Source organism: Eleginops maclovinus, chromosome 5 (assembly GCF_036324505.1).
Source record: "Eleginops maclovinus isolate JMC-PN-2008 ecotype Puerto Natales chromosome 5, JC_Emac_rtc_rv5, whole genome shotgun sequence".
NCBI classification, from domain to species: Eukaryota; Metazoa; Chordata; class Actinopteri; order Perciformes; family Eleginopidae; genus Eleginops; species Eleginops maclovinus.
Window position 1 is genome coordinate 3,157,966 of NC_086353.1, and position 18,925 is coordinate 3,176,890.

Below are 18,925 nucleotides of genomic sequence, written 5' to 3' on the forward strand. Positions count from 1 at the left end.
TTCTACATTAGGGCTATTTCAGACTTGGAATAATTGAACCTAGCATGAATATTCTCCTGTTATTATTATTGCATACTTATTATATTCCACTGTACCAAAACATTACAGATGTCAATGTTTTAACGATCGATTTCTTTCATTAGGCTTTGTTCTGCAGCAGGTCCAGTGAGTTTAGCACTCAAATACATGTTTAAGTGTTTTCTGTTTACTTCTGTCTTATATTTTAAAAGTACGATTCTAGACTACACAAGCTAGATACAAACTGTTGTAGAGCCTAGCAACAGTAACTGAGGCCTAGTTTAGCAAGCCCTTGAATGTAACGGACATTATTTTTTCATTTTAATATAAAAGTCCCGCAACTTCAGCTTTAAGCATAATGGATAAAAGTACAGCCTATTGCAAGGTGAGTGTACATATTTAACATTTATTAAAGGTTTGGTTTCTTTGTTCACGAGTTTCAGACGCAAAATGATTAGTTAGCTAACTGCTAAATCGCAAAATGCTAGCTAATAGCCAGTAGGCTAATTAGCCACTAGGCTAAACGGGCTTTAGAAAGAGACTGTTTTTTAGTGTGTGTGTGTGTGTGTGTGTGTGTGTGTGTGTGTGTGTGTGTGTGTGTGTGTGTGTGTGTGTGTGTGTGTGTGTGTGTGTGTGTGTGTGTGTGAGAGTGTGTGAGAGTGTGTGAGAGAGAGAGAGAGAGAGAGAGAGAGAGAGAGAGAGAGAGAGAGAGAGAGAGAGAGAGAGAGAGAGAGAGAGAGAGTGTGTGTGTGTGTGTGTGTGTGTGTGTGTGTGTGTGTGTGTGTGTGTGTGTGTGTGTGTGTGTGTGTGTGTGTGTGTGTGTGTGTGTGTGTGTGTGTGTGTGTTTAATGTTGAGCCAACTTTAATACTGAAAAAAGATGTGCGACAGAAGACACATTTGACTAGGAGAGACCTCTTTTATTGTAATTAAAGTGTTTACTCTACTTAGTTACATTCATATTGTTAGGAAAATTCAAACGTTTTTTTATTGAAAAGTCACATTTCTTTTCAATAGCTTTCATATCATGTGACCCAATGACTCTAAATCAATGCAGCATAATATTACTACCCTCAACGAGAAAGACACACCTATTTTTAGTGGATGTTAGTGTTTGTATAATTTATTCTTAATTAAACAGATTCCAGTGTTTGGTTTCTCAGTCCTTCCTTCCTACTCACTCAAGCTAGTCATCATCAAGATCTACTTCTGTGCAGGAACGAGCCCGTCGATGTCTCCATTGACCTCCAGCCTCTTCTCCATGGCGATGAGCAGTTTGACCCCGTCTACCACAAGCTGGGTCAGTCCCACCTCGCTCAGGCCGAAGGTTGACGTGTTGCTCACACAATACAGTGTTGGAGATTCTGCACAATATGAAAAGGCACGTTTTAAACAACAGTAATAGTTTTCTTTTTAATAACTGTGACTTCTTCAAAAAGTACTTTAGGTTTGATATCAACAACAACAAGTAATATGTTCTGACAAAACTCAAACCGTCTGCCTTTAGGATGTGTTCCTAATAGCCTTGCTTGATTGCTTTCAAGATGCGATTTGGTTTGCCGGTGTGTATATAGAGTGCATTTCTGATAGAGAACTAATCAATGAGCTGCAGTTCAACTGATCTCATCAGGTTATGTGGGGAAACATGTCAGGTCTGCCCTTGTTACCTGTCGTGTCCATGCAGAGCCTCAGTCTCTTCAGGATGTCCTGCAGGCGTTTGTGTTTGGGGAGGAATGGCAGTTTGAGCTGCACACTGATCCTTAGACCTGTTCCCACGTCGGCTGGAGAGCTGGTGACCCACCCCAGCTGCTGCTTCCAGGTGAACGGGTGTTTGAGTTCCCGGTAAAAATCCTCCAGCTGGAAACGGAGAGAGGAGTAAACAGTTGGAGAGTCAAAGGTCCTTTTTTACTGAAGGAACTTTTTAAAAAAACTCAAAAACCCCTTCTCCTATTGGAAGAAGCAAAGATATCCTCCACCATAAAACAGTATTTTGACTGGGAGGAGGTTTGTGGGTTTTCACTTCGCTTATTGGTGAAAACACTGTGAGAAGTTGCATTTGTAAACACTGGGAAGCTGAACCCTTATCCATACTGTATGTCATAACTTGGAGGTTTATCATAAAGTAAATCACAATTTTTAACACAATCAATACAGATCTCTTTGATATACTGACTTGGACATCTGACAGGGTTGAATCAACTTGTCAGTGCTCTCTTTTGAACGAACTAGATTGGGATTTTTTGTTATCGCCCCTCATTAAAATGCTGAGTTAGAAATTCCAGCATAACTGGGATCCTTGTATTTCCTTCACACAACTGAAACATAGGCTATAGCAGCTAAGGTTGCTAAAAATCAGACCATCATTGACCTTCTGCAGGTTGATGAACATGCATTTGAATGCCTCGGTGATGTTGGCGTCGTCTCGTGTGGACACAAGTCTGAGGTGGTCCTCCATGTTGACCCAGACAACCAGGCTGCCATCTTTACTCACCCTGCAGCAAAGAATAGTGAATAGTGTAATATACATGTTCCTGAAATACAAAAAATGCACCCCTTAAACATTACAGGATGATAGTGGCTTAATAACTTAGTAGGGTGACATTTGGCGTCTTGCAGGATTTAAATCACTGATCTCTCTGGCTCTGCAAAAGAAATATCAACACAGATACTAAAAGAAACCGGACAGACCATACTGCCCTAGCGTCAGGCCAGTCTCGTGCCACGCCGATACGGAACTGCGAGGCTGATGGCGGGTCAAAGTCCACCTCCCTCTTCGACTCCTGGTTCAGATCCTCCTGTAAGAGGAATTGACCCGGCAGCACGTCCTCTTCCATTCGCTGAAGAGCTGAGGGCATACAGGACACAAACTGGTTTACCTGGTTAGTGTACATCCATTCCTACATTTTTATATTCTTTGATGGTTTAGACTGCACCTCGTCTGAACAACTGAAGTTTTCTTCAAAACATCTCTCTGACAGGGAGGCAAAATCAGAAAAAGTACAACAAAAAAAAAATAGTTTTAGAAGAATAGATTAGTTCTTTGTGTGAATAACTAAACAGTTCAGTTGCAGTAGTTTCTTGACCCTCTCTGCATCTAGCAACCTGTGTCGACACAAACTTGCTGGGTTTAGTGGTTTCAGGTAGTTGGATTCAGATGGGTTGACCCAAGCGGTTATTTGTTTTTACAGCGGTACACAAGACATACACATAGCAAAACAGCAACACATAACAACAACATAACTGTACATACAGATAAAAACAGTACAGACACTGCAGGAATGCATCCATATTGTGTCAAAGAGGCAGATTGTTCAGGGCAGATGTAACAAAACTCTGAAGCGAGACCTTCCCCAGCTAGGTGTCCTGGATCTCTAACCATAAGGGACTAATGTAAAGTCTTGGCTCAAGGCGTGTTTAGCATCATTTGTTATTGTGCGTGCTAAGCGTGTGTAGGCTCAGATGTTCATATCTAAAAGAGTGTGGGAAGGCAGATGATTTTCAAGGCAGTAAACATAGCTTAGAATCAACTATACTCTTGAGACACTCTGAGACATGCAGTACCTCTCCTGGCCAGTGTGAGGAGCTCTCTGCGCTCTCCTCGGCTGCAGTGTGTTGGGAAACAGAAGTCCTCAACGCCTCGGACAACGCTCACCTCTAAGCGTCCAGCGTATGATCTGTCCAAGTCATCACCCCCCTGCAAACACACGAACAAATGTCTCAAAATGTAAAAACTGACATTCATTTGGGTTTAACCGCAGTGAGAGTTTTCTTTAGACAAGCCACCTTCAAGTTGTCGCAGTTGAAGTCGCTTTCTGGCGTCTGACTGGTGATCTTGTGTCCGTGATGCGCCTCGATGACACGGTCAAAGAAGTCGCAGAACAGGATGTAGGACTCAGCATCGCCCGCCACACAGCCCACAGAGGCAGGACTGCACCAATCACCTTCACACACACACACACACACACACACACACACACACTGACCTTTACATTTAATCCCTCCAGATCCAACCCATTGTTTGTAGGGTTTTATGTTAATCAGTTACATGTTCAATTTTCTCCAGATACATGAGTGTAGGGTTTTTTTCTCAGCCCTCTAGTGGCTATACAAAGAACTGCAGGTAAACGCACCAGAACCACATCATACTTGTAGCTGATATCCTGAAACCTTCTATCAGTTCTTCCTTACTTTTATCTCACTGTTTTTCTGATAGCCTCCATCACTCTGACATCACGCTGGAATCACCTGGTTCCTCGAGGCCCGGGCGGATGACATCATCGAAGAGGACCCCGCTGTGGGTGCAGCGGTGGAACTGGCGGCTGTACATGGCCCGTGTGAGGATCCGTCCCATCCAGGTGTAGTTCCTGCTCAGGTCAGGAAACTCCTCGTCAGGGGACCCTCTCCTCAGGTTGAACTGGGACATGGGGTCGGGGGGGACCAAACTCTGAAGTTGTTGTGGATTAGACGGGAAGAGTTTTTAGCTCTCAGCCTTAATTCAAAGTGTCCTTCAGTCTTGGATAGCTATGAATGCATTACTTCCACTGTTTCCAGGTTTTTTTGTTTTTCACACACTCAACATTTTGCTGTGAAATGTTTTGTTGTATCCTCCGGGACTGAGTTTGAGAGATAAATGTACTACTACAATACAAACAACAAAGATAAGAACATAGGTGTAGAAAGATGATATGTGTCAAATGAAATATATTGCAGAATAATACAAGATATTAAATGTGGGCTCGTAATAGTTACCTCCAAAATTGGGCGGTACCTCGTCTCCATGGGGAAATAAACTGGAGCTGGAAAAAAAACAATCAGTATAAAAATATAGTTTATAAATACTCAGAAAAGTTGTTACCGTATTTAATCTGTGAGGCTGAATATTCATTCTTCTTCAAGGTTAACCCCATATCAAAAACTCTTCATCCAAACTGAATAAAGTCTGGGGGAAAAGATAAATGAAGAAGAGTTAACCTAGGATATAAAGATTATAATAATGTTGGTCTAGCCATGCTCACTTCATCACAAAACCTCCGTCTGATCTATCTGTAACAGTGAGTGAGTTTACAGAGTGAAAACACAAAGTATGCAGTGAAAACACTCACGTTTGACCTTCCACATGTTTTCAGCGTGACGGCCGTCAGCATAACAAAAGGTCTAAGAATAGTTCTGTTGGTCCCGAGCAGCTCATCCTGCAGGGGTCCAGTTACAGTCCAAACAGTGACGTCCTCTTTTTATAACTGCACACACTGCTGCTGCGCCTCACCCTCCATCAGGGGACACACTATGACATGTTTTCACCCATATCATTATTTAGCTTTCCACATTCCTCTGACAATTTCTCACATTTCTTCCATCGCTTTTAAACAGCAAAGCTCTTCCACTTTTTCATGTTCTTACTTTTACCTTTCCTTCGGTAAATAAACTTTTCCTTTGATCCCTTCTTACCGTCTCAACACTGGAAAGAGGAAATGGAGTTTCAGATTTTTGAAAAAAATGTTTGGGGAAGAAACACAACAGTTTGATGAGAAGATAAATGATTCTCCCCGTGTGTCTGCCTAATTCAACTGCACTGCATTAAGAAGTAACACATGTATAAACGATATGCTTAACAAAAAGATACACACCAACAATCTCTATGAGCTTTAACATAATTGTATTATTCTTCTGACTACGGTTGTTTGATTGATTTGTGTATGTTTATTTTACACATTGGTGTTATTTACATGTCTCCACCTCCGTTAGAAATGGCAGATTTTGTCCCTTTTTGTGATAGAATGATAGATAAAGTCGGAGGATGAAACCCTCTTTATTGTCACATACATGCACACAGCAGAGCACACACAGTGAAATTGGTCCTCTGCATTTAACCCATCCTAGTATTAGGAGCAGTGGGCAGCTATTGTGCAGCGCCCGGGGAGATTGGAGGTGTCCCGTGCCTTGCTCAAGGGCACCACAGCAGAGGCTAGGAGGTGTACTGGGACCTCTCCAAGTAGCAGTCCACTTTCCATATTTCAAGTCGGTTTGGGGACTTGAACCGGCAACCCTACGATTCCCGGTCCAAGCCCCTACTGACTGAGCCACTGCTGGACATTGCTGATAGTATAATTTGTAAAAAGTGCATAACAGAAACTTGCACTAACAAATGCAAATCCCCTTTACATTGCCTTTAAAGTGTTAAATAATTGTATGGTATATCAAAAAATGTCTGAAAAAGCTTTTACATTTTGATCTGATAATGACACTCTGAACTCAAAAGTTTACCCAGAAAGATTATCAGCATTATCAGTTTCTCTTGTTTCACTATTTAAACATCCACACTCTCCGGGTGCAGAGAGCCCCCCCAGCCACCTGCAAGGAAGCACGATGCCGAGGTGAGATGAAAGGGGTTTCTTCTCTTCACATTCTGCTCGGTGGGCTCCAGCATACAACGCTGCAGGACGAGGCCAGGTTCGGAGGCCGGGTTCGGAGGCCGGGTTCGGAGGCCGGGTTCGGAGGTCGGGTTCGGAGGCCGGGTTCGGAGGCACTGCTCTCACCATTGATAGCAGGAGGAATAGAGGCGGATGAGTTTCACTGGAGGGGTCAACTACAGAGCTCATTGAATTAACCACACAAAAGAGCAAATGGGGGGGTTGAAATATGGCTTATGCTCTGATGAAGAAGAGTTTTAATCAATCAGCACCTCAGTGCTAATCCACAGTATCAGGATACCTTTACACACCACACACTCGGTGACGTACGGTCTCATAAAGAGAGGAGGAGAACAAGTCTGACGAGACTGACATATTTTCCCCGCTCTCGTACAAAGTTGAACTCTGAATTGAATGAACAGTTTCCAGAAGTACAATGAATGATTGTTTTATATTTCCAATAACCAAACATAGTGGTGACTAATATATTTTGTCAGATCAGATTACACTTTCAAAATAAAATAAATAAATAAACTGTTTTCGGATTATGAGATATTGAATAATAAGATATCTCATATTATCACAGGTAACGTTCATATCCTCAATCATCTAAAAATCACTGCTCTACATTTCACATCACAGACAGAACTACAATTTCAGTTTGGATTAAAATGTCAGCTTAGAAAACTAAAACTAATGTATGTATAATCACTTATGTAACAATGACTCAGCATAATTGAATGATAAGAATGATCATCTTAAAAAATGGATATTCCATATTCAACATGAGATAAATGATCGGTGTGTTAGGATCGAAGGAGTTGTGTGATTATATTCCTGTTACTTCACGTATGTTATGTTATACCTTTTAAAAAAGATGCTCCAAACACTGAAGGAGGATTCTTTGATGATGGTGATTGAATGTTTCAATCTGAAATATTATTTGTTTGATGTGATTGTTTACAACATTTTGTAGATGCCAACACCCTTTCTGAGGACCTCATTTATATTGTATTCACCAAATGTATTATTAGGGTAGGTTTTGGTTTTCAAAATTGATAAAAAGAGAGGAGCTGTTGGGGAATTTTTGGCTTAGGTAATATAAACTTTGACACAGTTCATCATTTTCTCCTTCCTCTTTCTCTATTCCAAAGGCATAGTTCTTAGGCCTTGGGTTGCTGTAATCTCCCTTAAGGAGGGGCAGTTTGGGCGCATTGTTGAGCACAAGCTACCATGAGTTCAGTTTATTGTTTAGGGACGACTAGAAGCCCTTCTTATCTGAACGTAGGTTCCCTGGCGTACATTCTTTTCTCATGTGCGACAGCTTTAGTTAGATTTAGGATCCATATTTGTTTATTCTGGCGACTGAACAATGTTGATTGTCCATTCTGAACTAGTTAAATCATCGTATTGCAGAAGAGATTTTCAGACTTGGTCGGGCAACCGCTGTGTCAACTCGTGGCTGCAGCAAATGTCTTGTCAATTCTCCGGCTGTTAACTTCATAATAAACCTTCAGTGTTTGCCATCAAAGTTCCAGCTCTCCCCGTGTCTCTCTGAGTTTCGTCTCCATTGCTTTAGAAGTTTCCATCACAGTGTGGACAAACTAAATCGTGCTGTTGCAAAAGTCTTCACCCTCTCTGCATCTAGCAACCTATCTACTAATCTCACATTTCTTCTATCGCTTTTAAACAGCAAAGCTCTTCCACTTTTTCATGTTCTTACTTTTACCTTTCCTTCTATAAATCAACTTTTCCTTTGATTCCTTCCAACCTGTCTCAACACCGGTATAAGGACTCTTGTGAAATGAACTTTCAGTTTATTGAAAAATGTAATTCTGAGGATACAGAACAGTTTGATGACAAACACATATAAAATACTCCCCCGTGTCTGCCTCATTTAACCTCACTACATCCTCTCACCCAGCAGACGACGCTCCAATACTTTCACCTGTTCTTTATTAAAGTCAGACTGAAGCACTCTTTTGTTCAACAGTCACTCCTCAAATAAATACAGAATTTAATCCCAAGTCAAATTTACGTTAGCGGGGCATGTCTCTTCAGTTTCCTCGTATCTTGTCTGAAAAATGTGTCTTTTCTTGATGGTGTGATGCAAGAAGACAGGATTATCGTACCGTATTATATTTTAATCCAAGGGATAAATGCTCAAAACTCTTCAATCACAGGCCAGAGACTAGCCTATCATCACTACCAGAGGTACACAACACATCCTCACATTGTCATTTCATACACTGCCTCAAAAATATTCAAATAAGTTAAGGTGAGTTGGCACTTTGACCTTGTTCAGTTTAATCAACCAGTTCTGTTGCATTAAAAATATTAGCAATAAATGAACACTTCAATCAGTCGTCCATGAAACATCAGCTGCCACATTCACTTCTCACCTTCTTTAAATAACAAATGTTTTCTTTTCCCAAAAGAGAATTTCTTAACAATTAATTTCAGATAACGCACAATATTGATAATAAATGGTGTCTGTGTGTTACATCTTCTCCTGGTTCTCCGAACAAAAACACGTGTAAGTCCTGATCGATACCAAATACCTCCATCATGTGGATGATGGACTTAAAAAACTTTGTCTGAGCAAAAGTTTTTCACAGGCAATAAATTAATGATCTTGAATTAACGGACATTAAATAATTACCACAGTTTTTGTCAATGCTGGACCGCTACACTATCCCTGAAATGGTCCTCAAACTTAATGGAAAAGTTTACAATGTTGGCAAAAAGAGGTGTATCAATCTTAAGTGTCAGAAAGAAAGATAATATTTCCCAAAATGTCAAAACTAATCCTTTAAATAACACATGTACATTTATGTTGCTTCTTTTTGTTGATTTCCTTCTGTATAAAAATATACCAATCAGTGAAAACTACATTAGTCTGTTTAGCAGTGCGCTACAGTGCCTTCGTTAACTGACCACCAGATGGCGCCACAGTGGATTATAAAAACTAAACCTACACACCTACTACAGCTGCTCTAAACCCCCCATGTCCACCTTCACTTTAACAAACAGCGTGTCGTCTTTGACATACGCAGCATTTTGAGGCTTCTCCAGCTTGTTGAGGGGCATGAAGCACGAGAATCCAACAGCGACGTTGCCGGCGGACTCGTCGGTGGGTCGCTGGAAGCTTTTGGACGTCAGGTCGGGTTTGAAGCTCAGACTCTGGTGGTTTCCGGCTCCGCTTTGATCCAGAACCGACAGTGTCACGGTTTGTCTGAAAGGCCACGGCAGGAGAGCGTCAAAGTCTCCCGCCATCAGGACCACATAAAGGGACAGGTGAGTCCCTCTTCCGTCACCGTCCCCGTTCAGATAGACCTTGGAGGCCATCTTGTAGCCGCACGGTCCGGTGTGGAACGGCACGCTGCTCAGGCACGGTGGTTGACCTTTGATCTCGGCTTCCCTCTTGTTCCTGAAGTCCTCGATCTTCCAGATCAGTTTGCCGTTGTGTGATGTCGCTTCGAGCTCCTGCAGGTGCTGCTTGTGGCCTTTGAGCTGAGTGGCGTGGATATCCAGGAGACCCGACTGACGCTTCAGATTCTCCTCCAAAGTGCCTGGAAGAAGAAAAGGAAAGCAGTTATTACTGAACTACAAATCCTTAATGCTCGCACAGTAATCTATATCTTCTTGCAACAGGAAACATCTCCTGTTTGGGGTGAGTAGGGAAATAATATCCACTGTTAAACTGCTTCTTTAAAAACATACCGTGAGTAACTTACTGTATATAGAGCTGCAGGAATGAGTCCTAAAACATGGAACTGAGTTAGCATTTTAGCACTTATGGGTCCTTCATCTTAAAGTCATGTAGTTTTCTCGTTACTATAGCTTAAGGGATTTTAACATTCTGTTCCTCAACAACAGATATGTTGGTAAATACCTCACTCTTTGAAGCGTTAACGTGTTAGCAGTTGCTAACAAGTGGATAAAGAGACTTTGAACCTTTATCACACTGAACACAAGTTTGCCTTCAGCTCAGCCATGGTGACGCTGGTTGTGTGATTTCGTTGTAGTTTGTTTATAGCCTAACGTTAGCTTTTTAGCTTCTGCGTATTGAAAACCATAGACTGTATACAGTGCCGCTGCTAGCCATTTTGGTGCCCTAAGCATAATTCCTTCATGATGCCCTCCCCCCCCCCCCCCCAATAAAAAAACATTCGCGGAAAAGTTTAACTTTTTTATTACCAAACATATAAAACAATAGCAGCAGCAAACACACAGCAAAACAACAAACTTTTGACATTTGAAAGTGCTCAATGCACCTCTTCTTGGCCTCGTGCTCCCGCTTGAACGTATTTCAGCATTGACCCTGCATTAATTTAGAAATACGAAGAAAAAAGATCAGTATAGAAAGAGACAAAATATTCAAATAAAGAATCTCAACCAAGGAGCTCTCCCCCTTTATTACTTATATATCAACTATTTGATCAATCTTATCTAATCTAATATAAAAACATTATAGAATGAGTTGCAATATTGTACACAATTTAATAATAATGTTTGCTTTATATCATTCATAATGGATATTTTATATTTATATCTTAACAACAGGAATAAAAGGAATAAAAGCAAAATGATACACCTTACACAAGACTATTAAACTCTACATTTAATTGAATACAATATGGTTAGGAGGGCATTTTGTTTACTACAAAACGTTTTTCTATTTCACCGACAGATGTCGTCCATGCCGATATAAATGCAATCAAAACGCCAGTTAATTTAGTCATGTATCTTCTGTCACTCTCAGATATAGCTAAGCTAGCTGTAGCAGTAGCTACAGGCTTCACATTATCACGAACCCTTTTCTGTCCCATTGCACATAGAACACCTAACCTTATTTATGTGAGACTGTAGCCTATTTTGCTGAATTCTACCGAATGACAATCCTAAAGATGGCCGTGGGTTTATTATGCATTGGCATTGCAAACTCCAAAATAAAATATACTTTCTCAAATGCTATGTAAACTTTTCTAAATGCCTGGCTAAACACTATTAATTTCACGCCACACAGTGATAAATGGTCTGAAGCCAGAATTGTTAGCCTACCTAGTGCAATGACTGCTAACTGTTACTGAGAAAGTATTGGCCACCGTCACGTCAAAATAAACCATAAACTGTCTACTATTCAATATCTAAAGTAAAGTAACGGCTAACTGGCATCAGTTACTTGCAAAATGCAGTTATAATTTTTAACAGCAAAATCTCAATTTAGCTTGCGCCTAAGTTATAACACATATTTGAGTTTGCTAACATTAGCAATAACGTCAGCTAGTTCAAGGTGTATGCATAGGCTAAGCTTTACACTAGCTGCGCATATTTCCCGTATTTAAGAAAGATTAAACGTGGACACTTACCTGCAAGTGATGCACGGGCATCATCTCGCTGTTTCCTCTTTTTTCTTTTTTCTGCTCCTGACTCCTGTTGCCTTTTCATTTCCAAAAATGTCGAGTAATCCAAAAGACCACTGACAGCAAGGGCACCCACAGGGCGCTTGGGACGCAGATTGTGCAGATTGTGTTTTCGTTTGTGTTTGTGTGAGTGGGGAGGGGAGGGGGGAGGGGGGGAGGGGAGAGGGGGGCACCATCGGTACCTTTGAGTAGTATGCCTAAAAAGTGCCTCATATTTCTATAGTCTACTGAAATAATTTCGGCCTTATAATTATTATGACGATTTTTCATTAGGCTATTTTTGGTGGTGCCCCCTCGACACTTGGTGCCCTACGCACAGCGCGTAATGCGCGTTATGGGAGCGGCGGCACTGACTGTATATATAGATGGACAGAGTGGCTCCATTCAGCTGTGTTCTATAGAATTGAAGCAACCGAGGCGACGCCATCTTTGAAAATTTGGAGCCAGTTCGAAGTACGCTTGCGCAGTAGAATCTGAAGCATGCGCAGTGAAGAGGAGGTCGCGATCAGACCCGCCCACTCATCGAGTGAAACACGCCCCTTATCGAGTGAAACACGCTAACTTTTTTCTCATTAGAAATCTCGATGTTTCGAGCGTCTTCAACATACAAATCTATCTGTTTTTCGTTGGTATATGACCATAATCCTTTCAAGGATGTCCGAAAATCTATAGATTACTGTCAAATTAAGTTAACTTTCTAACGTTAGCGGCTAAGCTATCGCTACCGTCATTTTAATGAGTTCGCTAGCTAATATTAAGTTAATATTCACTTACCAAAAAAACTGCACAGAGCTCCCCTGAGATGGCCTGTTAGTACAATCAACAGCACAACACGACATGACTGTCAATATATAAATGTAAAGTAATAACAGCAAATAAAACCAATATGAGTTGCCTGACAAAAGAACACCACTACAGCCGAGCCTACAGCTACTCTGAATGAAATGAAATGTTGAAGGAGGTTGCAAGCGGCTGCACTGTCAATCAAAGTGTAACCACGCCCCTTTTATATTTATTAAAATAACATTAAAGAAAATAATTTCTCGGGAAAAAGAAAAATGGTGTGATGTGAAGCACCTTGAAAGCTATTTTTTCGAATAAAAAGTTGTGGATGCAAAATTTGTTTTAGGTGAGAAAAGTGACATAGAAAGTTGGTTACTTGCCCATTGAAAATACATGGGAATGGGCGGAGCTACGCATTGTACTGCAGCCAGCCACCAGGGGGCTCTGGACTAGCGCTTGCTTCACTTTTAACGGACGAACCTCTGTCCATCAATATATACAGTCTATGTTGAAAACACGCTTCCCCAAAAATAGTGCCTTAGTTTTGTTACCCATGTGTTCTCTGAGGGCCTCGGCTGCCGACACTTTCTGGATCACAGCATCCAGAGACTTCCTGAGATCTTCCAGCTCCTGCAGACCAGAACCGAGACCCCGAGATATCTGCTGCACGTCCAGCTGCACCGTGGACAGGACGTCCTCCTGCCTGCTCAGTGTCCTCTGCAAAAAGACAGGTAGCATGGTTCAGGTGATGCACGATCCCGACTCTCTTGCTTTCAATCATACACAGACCCACACCTTCAATTGAGGCCTTTACCATGATTTCACAAGAGATAAGGATCGAACTCTTTTGATATTTAAGCTTTGAGAGGTTTTAATGAATGATTTTGGTTGTTTTCTTTTACAGCTCATTTCATTTTGATGTGATTTGTGTGTGAAATGTTTTGCTGAACATTCACTTTCCAGACTTCATGGTTTAAAAAATATCTTCTGTTTCTCTATCAATGTTCTTTTGCTATGTTTGTCTTAATCTGAACTTCACTGACACACCGTTGAAATAATAGTGTGAAGACAGGATTATCAGTCAGAATGAAAGTGTGTATGAACCTGCACTGCAGAGACGATGTGGTCCTGGCTGCTGTTGTGTTGCAGCAGCGGTCGGATTTTCTTCTGCAGACCAGCGAGCAGCACGCTGTCTGTCTGCACCTCGTTCTGCCGGAGCAGCGCCGTCTCCTGGAGGACCTCCACCTGTCCAGGGACAACAGCAAGAGTCAGAAATATCAACAAATGTTTGCAAAAATGCAATCTGCCCTGAGCAAAGGCTTCCAGCTGTGATGTGTTGGTTCCAAAGAATAATTTTTAGGTTAAAGTTTAAGAAATAAGCAAGTGCTATAAATGATAGATGTGTGAACTCAATCAAACCATATAAAACACATTATCTGGATTATGTTGGCTTCAGTGTCTCTTTCTGCTTTTCCTTTATGATATAATTAGATAAAGGGATGTATTGTTGAACACCAAAAGCATTTTGTGTGCAAACTTAATATTTGTATTAACATAAATAACAAAAATGAGGGTCACTAAGCATGTGTTCGTCAGATTAGCTCAGCTTTAAACAACATTACACATTATTAATGATTCATTTCTGTAAAGCACTTTGAATCGCCTTGTGTTGAAAGGTGCTTTATAAATAAACCTGCCTTGCCTTGCGTTAAAATTGATTTCGCTAGTAATTTCAGTAAAAGACAAAAACAGTAAAGAGTGAAAGACAGATCTTATTAGACCTTGTGTTATCGCCTCCTACATATTCCAAATTGAGATTACAGACATGTTGACACATGGACTAAAACATCAAGAAATATAAGTTATATTGTAGCATATTAAACACAGAGGTCTCTGATCAAGGTCTGTTTGTTTGACTCACCTGTTGCTCCAGGTGTGTGTTGCTCCTCAGGACGAGCAGCATGTGATGACTGACGGCAGCGTCTTCATGCAGCTTCACCCTGCCTCTCTTACCCTGCAGGACACACAGCTGTGGTCAGCGAGTCTCACTGTGGAGCTTCACAGCTTCACCATCAACTCACCTGCACCGAGCAGCCGAACTTCTTATAGGAGCAGTCAACGTGGAGCTCAGGACACGAGTCTCTGTGCTCTGTCAGCTGGAGGACCAGAGAGAGAGACATTAAGGTGTGCCCCTGGATTGATACATGCATCAGGGTTTTTAACCCCTTGGTGGTATAGTGTGCACCCTGTCTAAAGATGTATGCCGTAAATAAACTCACCATGTGTCTGGGAACCTTCAGGGAGCAGCTGTAGGGACAGTCCACCTCCACCTTAGGACAGGAGCTCTCCACATGAACCTGCAGAACACATCAGAAACAAATCAGCCTCACCAGGACTTCCCTCCATCCATCCATCCACCCATCCATCCATCCATCCATCCATCTTCTCCCGCTTATCCGTCAGGGTCGCGGAGGTATCAGCTCCAGCAGAGAGCTTTCCTTTCCCTGGCCACATCAACCAGCTCTGACTGGGGAATTCCAAGGCATCCCAGGCCAGCGAAGAGATATAACCCCTCCACCTGGTCCTAGGTCTACCCCTCGGTCTCTTCCCAGCTGGACGTGCCTGGAACACCTCACTAGGGAGGCGCCCAGGTGGTATCCTCACTAGGTGCCCGAACCACCTCAACTGGCTCCTTTCAACGTGAAGGAGCAGCGGTTCTACTCCGAGTCCCTCCCGGATGACTGAACTTCTCACCTTATCCCTAAAGGATATGCCAGCCACCCTGCGGAGAAATCCCATTTCGGCCGCTTGTATCCGCGATCTTGTTCTTTCGGTCATGATCACCAGCACTTTCAGTTTTTATTTTCAATTAGCGCTGCTGGATCTACTCTGGAGCCTCCACAAAAATACCATTGCAGTTATATTTTGGTTTCGGGGTAGAAATCCTTCCCTGAGATAAAATACACAGTCTGAAAGTTGCACAAAGCTGTGACTCAATCATCATTTGCATTCGGTTGTTCCTCTCTGTACGAGTGTAACACCCATGTTGAGGACTTCCCTGTACCTGGATGAGGCTGAGTCTCTGTGGCTGCTGGCAGTGTGTGCAGGGCTCCAGGCGGTGGGGACAGGTGTGTGTCAGGTGATCCTGCAGGTGTCTCCTCTGCAGCACCTCCCTGCAGCTTGGGTTGCTGCAGTGCAGCAGCTCATACTGACAGGACCTCAGGTGATGCTGCAGAGGAGGAAGTAATGGAAGATAAAAACACAGCTTCAAAGAGCTCCCTGTGACCAGAGGTGTAACTCAAATGGGCTGATTAAGCGCAAACGTCTGGGTCTTAAACCTGCATTCTTGCAATTGGCCAGCAGAGAGAGCAAAAAGAAATACAACTGTGTAGAAGTCTATGAAAAGATTATCCTACTTCTCACTCGATTCATCACCTCAGTGAACATTTTCCTGACAATTTTATGATCTCAATCACTAATCTTTAATTCAGCACAGTGTTTGTTTTGTACATTTTGAGTAAAATAGACAATCGAATCTATACAGGTATTAAAGGACGAGACTACTTGTTATTGACAGGTCGCTACCTCAATGTTAGGTTTGGGGATTCTGTGTGTACATCTTTAACGACAACCCTCTAACAGTGTGTTTTCAGTTCTTTAGAAGTTCAGTGTAAAGATATAGATACCTAAACATGTTTCATTCAGCATTCAGTTTGTGTTACTATTGGTTCTAAAAACTAAAAGGTGACAGCTAAAAAGCCAAACGTATGGCTTCAAAACCGTAGTCAACAAATTGCAGATCGACATCGCGCTGACTAGGTCCACTTTCTACAGTCTTTGCCCCGTACTAATTCACACATCATGATCCATGCACATGTTGTTTATAACGTCTACCTGCAGGTGGCGTAATGTGACGACAGAGGTGCATGCTGGGGAGTTGGTGCAGTACACTTCTAAACTGGAGATTTCTCTTTTGCAGCAGTTGTCCTGGAAAACCTGCAGGGAGGAAATGTGTTTTTGATTTAACACAGAACAAGATGTCACACAATAAACTGAGCCTGTTACTTCTTGATATGGAAATAAATGCAACAGTTCAACTTAAAACTCAAGATGTGTTATCGTTGTGATCACTTTATATTACTTGAATAAATGGGTCTGACCTCAGATGGTGTGATCACAGCTCCGTCTACGGGACAAACCGGGCTGGACGGGGATGAAATATCTCTGAAACACAAAGCACATTGGTGCTCAAACAAATACATTTTGGACTTTTTACATCATCCATTATTTTAGCGGTTATGTGGCGTACATTTTGGCAAGAGTGTGATCTTTGCTTTTAATTTTGAAGGTGCTGCCCCTCGAATAAGTCTATAAATACGTTTTACCGAAAGCCAGAAACTAAGACCCTTGAAGTAAGATAAGTCCTCATTGAACAACACTACTTTTGATTACTCTGCAATTGCAGCATAATTATATTATGTCTGGCTTTCCATCCAGAGATCCATCTTGTAGTTTTTAGTATTTTCCACCAGATTGAGACATTTTCTGATATGGGGTATGTACATGTAGGACATGTATGGTAATTGTAACTGTGTAATGTGTTTATGACATATAGTTGAATTTGATTGATTGTAAAAAAAGAAATCTTTATGTTCTTCATGTTGTTTGTGGAGATGTTTCCTATAACAACAATTATGTGAAAATTAAACTGGCATTTAAAGATTTTTCTGTATTTTCTGAACTCTAAATCAGTATTGATCAAGACTGAAGTTGGTTAAACATGTAACTCTGTGAAAGTAGTAAAGATTCTTAATATATACTTTTGGGGGCATTTTCTTTTTGATGCTGACATTTTTACCTGAGAATTTTAAATGTGCACTTAAAGGTAAAAATAAAAGTTGAAATTGCTATCATTTCAACGTATGTAAATACAGTAACTGTGTCTTATAGGGTTAAACATTGTGTTTTGGCTCCTACAGCAGTCGTTGGATGCAGAGAAGGCAGAAGATGTGTCCGCAGGAGTTCTGCTGGGGGTTCAGCACCACTCCTCTGCAGAGCGGACAAACAAACTCGTCCTTCAGCGCCAACACAAACTTCAGGGAGTGCTGGATGGAGGGCAGCTCCAACTCCCAGGAGCTCAGCTTAGACTCCTCCGACCTCCTCACTGACTCCAAACTGGACTCCTCGGATCCACCCAGCTTTGAGTCTGCTGTCGCCATGAGTCTGCAGGATCACAACATAAAGGTGAGGTAAAATATTGAATGATACTTTTCGACATTAATTAATCATGAAGCTGTTTGCATGACATATCCTTTTATTGAACACATTTGGAGAGAGATTCATGCCATTTACATAAAAGTAGAAAACTATTGAATTGAAAACACGACTCCAGCAACTCTCAGGAGAAAAATAGTAATACAACTTAAAGTAGAATAAACTGAGAATACTCAGGTAAAGTACAAGTCCCTCTAATGGTACTTTATTACAGTACTTGAGTAAATGTACACTATCCGCCACTGCCAGGAACTGTGTCAGCAGTAATATTTATAGAAGTGAAAGTAGCATACTCAGCAGCATGGCTCCTGTCAGTGCCATCGCACGTGCACATGACGATTCCCATTCATGCGTGCAGTTTGATATTACTGTGTATTTTATCTTATCGTTATAACTGCGTCATAAATCAATTTATTCAGAAAGCACGTTAACGTGAGTGTGTTTGAATGGGATCAGTCTGCCGGGGAATCCCCGCAGCGCCCGCTCTACACGTTTACAAGCTCATAAAATAAACGTCAATCTGAAGTAAAAAGTGATGTATTGCTCTTTAACCACTGAATATTTGCATTTGGCGTTTTCCAACATGTTTGACTTTGTCATCATTAGTTTTAAAGTCATGTGTTATCGGGGCTGCTTTACTTTCACTTTCCTCAGACAGAAATTCAAATATCAGGTTTGGTGCATTTCCTTACCTCAGTCTGTGAAACACCAGTGAAGTCCCTGGAACACATCACACTGCAGCCTGTCTGTCACTGCACATTCATATTTCGGATCATCATCGATTATAGCGTCCATACAGCAGCGGCAGCGGAAGAGGAAATTAAAACACCAGGAAGTGACTCAACGTCAACAACCTGCTCTTATTGCTACAGAGTGAATACCATAGGGACAAAGTAAAAGTGCTGTATTTCACTGGGGTGGGAGAAGTACTCAGATCTCTAAGTCAAAGTAGAAGTACCAGAGTGTACAGTACATGTACTTTACTTTACTTACACCTGATATTCGATATACAACTCAAG

General features: G+C 41.6%; 2 protein-coding genes across 4 annotated transcripts; both read right to left on the reverse strand.

Moving 5' to 3' along the window:
* Positions 1-915: 915 nt before the first annotated feature.
* Positions 916-5,266, reverse strand: zgc:172076. 3 transcript variants are annotated; one of them, XM_063882903.1, is made up of 10 exons: positions 5,119-5,266; positions 4,766-4,812; positions 4,262-4,460; positions 3,800-3,957; positions 3,578-3,710; positions 2,950-2,987; positions 2,705-2,883; positions 2,385-2,508; positions 1,684-1,873; positions 916-1,380 (listed from the first exon to the last, which is right to left on the reverse strand). In XM_063882903.1, exons 1-10 carry the CDS (start codon positions 5,132-5,134, stop codon positions 1,220-1,222), a joined length of 1,245 nt encoding a protein of 414 aa, XP_063738973.1. In that variant the 5' UTR covers positions 5,135-5,266; the 3' UTR covers positions 916-1,219. The 3 variants fall into 3 exon arrangements, with proteins under 3 accessions (XP_063738973.1, XP_063738974.1, XP_063738976.1); XM_063882904.1 differs by lacking the exon at positions 5,119-5,266 and adding an exon at positions 5,032-5,071; XM_063882906.1 differs by lacking the exon at positions 2,950-2,987 and having other exon boundaries at positions 2,705-2,861.
* A 3,096-nt stretch (positions 5,267-8,362) lies between these two features.
* Positions 8,363-18,805, reverse strand: traf5 (Tnf receptor-associated factor 5). The gene is made up of 11 exons (XM_063882875.1): positions 18,599-18,805; positions 17,610-17,855; positions 16,793-16,856; positions 16,527-16,628; positions 15,697-15,861; positions 14,912-14,989; positions 14,714-14,788; positions 14,554-14,646; positions 13,737-13,877; positions 13,184-13,349; positions 8,363-9,995 (listed from the first exon to the last, which is right to left on the reverse strand). Exons 2-11 carry the CDS (start codon positions 17,849-17,851, stop codon positions 9,409-9,411), a joined length of 1,713 nt encoding a protein of 570 aa, XP_063738945.1. The 5' UTR covers positions 17,852-17,855; positions 18,599-18,805; the 3' UTR covers positions 8,363-9,408.
* Between the last annotated feature and the right edge of the window lie 120 nt (positions 18,806-18,925).

Coding starts and splice junctions, on each gene's coding strand:
- zgc:172076 (XM_063882903.1), bottom strand. Junction 3,958..4,261: donor CCCGGGCCTCGAGGAACCAG/GTGATTCCAGCG, acceptor GTGTGTGTGAAG/GTGATTGGTGCAGTCCTGCC. Junction 1,874..2,384: donor TGTTCATCAACCTGCAGAAG/GTCAATGATGGT, acceptor CTCCGTTTCCAG/CTGGAGGATTTTTACCGGGA.
- traf5 (XM_063882875.1), bottom strand. CDS start 17,851: ATGGCGACAGCAGACTCAAAGCTGGGTGGATCCGAGGAGTCCAGTTTG. Junction 14,990..15,696: donor AGAGACTCAGCCTCATCCAG/GTACAGGGAAGT, acceptor TGTGTTCTGCAG/GTTCATGTGGAGAGCTCCTG. Junction 9,996..13,183: donor GGCCCTCAGAGAACACATGG/GTAACAAAACTA, acceptor TTCTTCTTCCAG/GCACTTTGGAGGAGAATCTG.